The following is a 3,781-nucleotide window of genomic DNA, read 5'->3' on the forward strand; positions in this document are numbered from 1 at the left end:
TAGTCTAGTCTATAGTCTAGTCTATAGTCTAGTCTATAGTCTAGTCTATAGTCTAGTCTATAGTCTAGTCTATAGTCTAGTCTATAGTATAGTCTATAGTCTAGTCTTAATTATGTTTCTGTAGTATAGTCTTTTTTCTAGTCCATGTTTTCTTGTCTTGTAGTGTAGATAGACAACATCTCGGATATTTGTCAGTAGTGACTGCTGCTTTCCTACTCTTTTTATTTGTATTATTGACCACCAACTACTTTGGAACAATAGAGCTGAACATTGTGCTGAATTTGTAATTCACGTTACCGCCTTTTATTACATTCAAACTTGAAAACTTGTGTAGGAAGTCTGTTTTCTCTGGCGTTTTTTTTTAATATGATAATAGAAATAAAAAAAATAATGTTGAAAACTTCTAACAGAATCTGTAGATAATATGACATGGCGTGTTTTTTTATTCACACTTTAATTTATAAATTTAGCATATTTTTTCATTCGAAATTTCTGTTTTTTTTTCTTGGATGGTGCTTTTTTTTTGGAATAGGGCCATTGATTATAATGTGGACAGTAGTGGTAGTAAGATAGAATGCTTTATTGTTTTGCAAGAAGACTAGAGTAAGAAAGGAAGATGTGAAGTTTTTTTTAAGTAAATTTTAGTTTTTTGTGCTTTCTTCTTGTCCTTTTTACTTGTATTACTTACAAGACAGAGGAATAATTTAAAAAATCCTTTGTTAGTTCGGAAGAATACACTGTAAGTAAGTCTATATTAACACCAAGATTTAGCTGGGACAGCAGCATCCCTTGAATAATACTTCTTAGCAGACAAATTTTTTTTCATAAATATTTTTGTTGGCTGAAACGTGACAGTCATGTTTTATTGTTAAATCTGCCTTCTGTTTCTTTTTTTATTTTAAATTGAAATTTGTTTTCTTTTTAAGGATTTTTTTAGTTTTTTCTGAGTTTTTTTTTTTTTTTTTGGTGATTTCATTTGTCTGTTTTTTCCATTATGCTGGTTAGAGTTTATTAGTGCTGCTGATTTGCTTAAAAATTTGATTTAATTTTTTTTCTTCTGTGGCTGTGGTATATTACTTGTTTTTGTCATGACTTGTTTTTAGTTTCTTTTGTCAATAGAATATTTTTTGCATACAGATTTTATATATATTTCTTTTGTATAAAAGAATTAAATGAAACAAAGGAAGACAATTTAAAGTTTAAACTAAACAAAGATAATTGGGGAAATAAAAAATATTAGTATTTTCACAATTATATTTCTTTTAATAAAAGAATAATCACAAAAATGCAAACAACAGCATGATTTTAGACTTAAATGCTAAAACCCACAGAAAAAAATTGAAATTCTAAAAGGATTTTTTTTTGCATTTTCTTTTCAGGCGGTTCCTCTGATATCACCAAAGATCAGTGCAACAAAACAGTGGATATTTTTGAAGATGTCAGCTCACCTGAGGTGACGAATCAGAATGTGGGGCGACCCTTAACCTGCTGGTATCGTTTTCGCACTCTCAAAGGTGCTCCCAGGGATTTTGTACTGCGTCTTAGATTTAAAAAATTCAAAATTGGTACACTAATGAATGCCACCCATTGTGAGGGTGGCTATTTACAGGTTAGCATCCATCCATCCAAACTATAACTAAATTATGTTTACTTTATTAACTCAATTACTTCTTTTATATTTTATGATTGATTTTTTATCTCTTCGTTTTTACTTCGCAAAGAAGCAAAAAAACTTTAAGTGTTAACTTTAAAGCTTTTTATGTCTGACATCTATTTGAAGCTTAATATAAATTGTTAACATTTATTGTTTGCCATGAATTAAGGCTCAAGGGAATTGTGATTTATGACCAGAGACAAACTAACAAACATACTAATACATCAACTTAGGAAAGTTAACAAAAAAATGAAGAAAAAAGACAAAGATATCAAATTTAATTTATTGCTTAATATAACCACTACTGTCTTATAAAACACACGTACTTAGGCCGATGTATTAGGGTAGAACCCACATAACCCATATCTGGACTAGTACTGAATCTAAACTGAACTAGAACTGAACTAGAACTGAACTAGAACTGAACTAGAACTGAACTAGAACTGAACTAGAACTGAACTAGAACTGAACTAGAACTGAACTAGAACTGAACTAGAACTGAACTAGAACTGAACTAGAACTGAACTAGAACTGAACTAGAACTGAACTTGAACTGAACTAGAACTGAACAAAAACTACATTTTAACTTGAACTGATCCAAAACTGAACTGTAATTAAACTTTTAAAACTGTCCTCGTTTATTCGTTTGTGTATTCATATGTATGTGTTAATGATTGAGTGAGAGTATGCCTCTATATTTGTTAAGTATGTTCATCAATTCTCGTATACATGTTGACAGTTTGTTATATGACTTAATACTGATTATATTTATGAGTTTGTATTGGTATTATGGATATTTTTATTTGTTCGTTGTTATTTTCCGCCTTTTTCCATTTTCACTTCCTTTTCTTCAGGCAGTGATACTTTCTGGCTGGAGGCAACAGAACAAAAATCAGAAGTGAATATTAAATTTGTAAAAACAAATAAGAGAATGGCAAGTAAATTAAATACAAAAAAAAGGAGCGAAAATTACGAAGATAAGGTAGATTTCGTATATTATTTTGGTGAATTGTACTGATAATCTAGATGTAAATATTTTTAGTTTAAACTAACTTACCTGATCTGTAAAGTTGTCTGTGTGAAACATAACTTTTACATAACTCGTCTCACTTATAAACGTTTGAGGTTGTTCGGCTTCACCACAAAACATGCCGGGCTCTCGTCGATTGGAGACATCAGTTTTGGCATTACCATCCACAATCTAAAACAAAACCACACACATACACAAATTTGGCATTAAAAATTGATATAAATTGAAATTCAGCGGAAATACCAGCAACATGTTTGAAAAAAAAAATTATGAAAAAAATAATTCCATTGACTAGAGTCAATTGCAAAATCAAAAATTAACGAAAAAAAAAGTTTAATATAAAAAAGCAGCAAATATTTTGGGAGTTTAAAGCTAAAACATAAAAACCATTTTTTCAACATTTTTGATTTGGTTTGTTGGTTGCTGGAACTAAAATAAATTTATAAAGCTGTCATCTAGGGTATGATTATTCCCATATGTCATCATTTATGCTACAGCAGTAGTGGCCAAAAGTGTTTTTTTTCGGACTGAAAGACTTTTAGCAGTTTTTTTTCTTATTTAGCTATTTGCTATACACCAGGGAGTTTGTGCATAAAAAACGTCTAGTGCTATTTACTGTTAACCAAGCGGAAGTGGAAATCAACTACAAACACACTCACTATAATGTATGAAATTTTATATTTGACACATCTAGCAAAAACAAAAATTTGAAGAAAACATTATTTAGTCTTTGGGTATTATTAATATGATGTCCATATGTTGAGCTCATGTCGTACATTTATCTTCGAGGAAAAACTGCCAACACTCTCCCATACACACATAAGATATGTTATCAAATATCTGTATAAGACAATGTCTGGGTTACTGTACTAATGTGTATTAGGGGAGCACCAGAAACGTTTTCGATTGAATTTCGGTTCTTGTTCAGTTCTAGTTCAGTTCTGGTTCAGTTCTGGTTCAGTTCTGGTTCAGTTCTAGTTCAGTTCTATTTCAGTTCTAGTTTAGTTCTAGTTCAGTTCTAGTTCAGTTCTGGTTCAGTTCTAGTTCAGTTCTAGTTCAGTTCTAGTTCAGTTCTAGTTCAGTTCTAGTTCAGTTCT

The 3,781-nt window shown here is 30.5% G+C and overlaps 1 protein-coding gene across 1 annotated transcript in view; it reads left to right on the top strand.

Annotated features, from left to right (window-relative positions):
- LOC111688851 overlaps nucleotides 1–3,781 on the top strand; it is a 50,657-nt gene that overhangs the window by 27,350 nt on the left and 19,526 nt on the right. Inside the window, exon 2 of the mRNA XM_046955805.1 lies at nucleotides 1,380–1,625. Coding sequence (XP_046811761.1) covers nucleotides 1,380–1,625 — 246 coding nt within the window. The remainder of the gene's footprint in view (nucleotides 1–1,379; nucleotides 1,626–3,781) is intronic.

This window comes from Lucilia cuprina, chromosome 6, assembly GCF_022045245.1.
Source record: "Lucilia cuprina isolate Lc7/37 chromosome 6, ASM2204524v1, whole genome shotgun sequence".
NCBI lineage: Eukaryota > Metazoa > Arthropoda > Insecta > Diptera > Calliphoridae > Lucilia > Lucilia cuprina.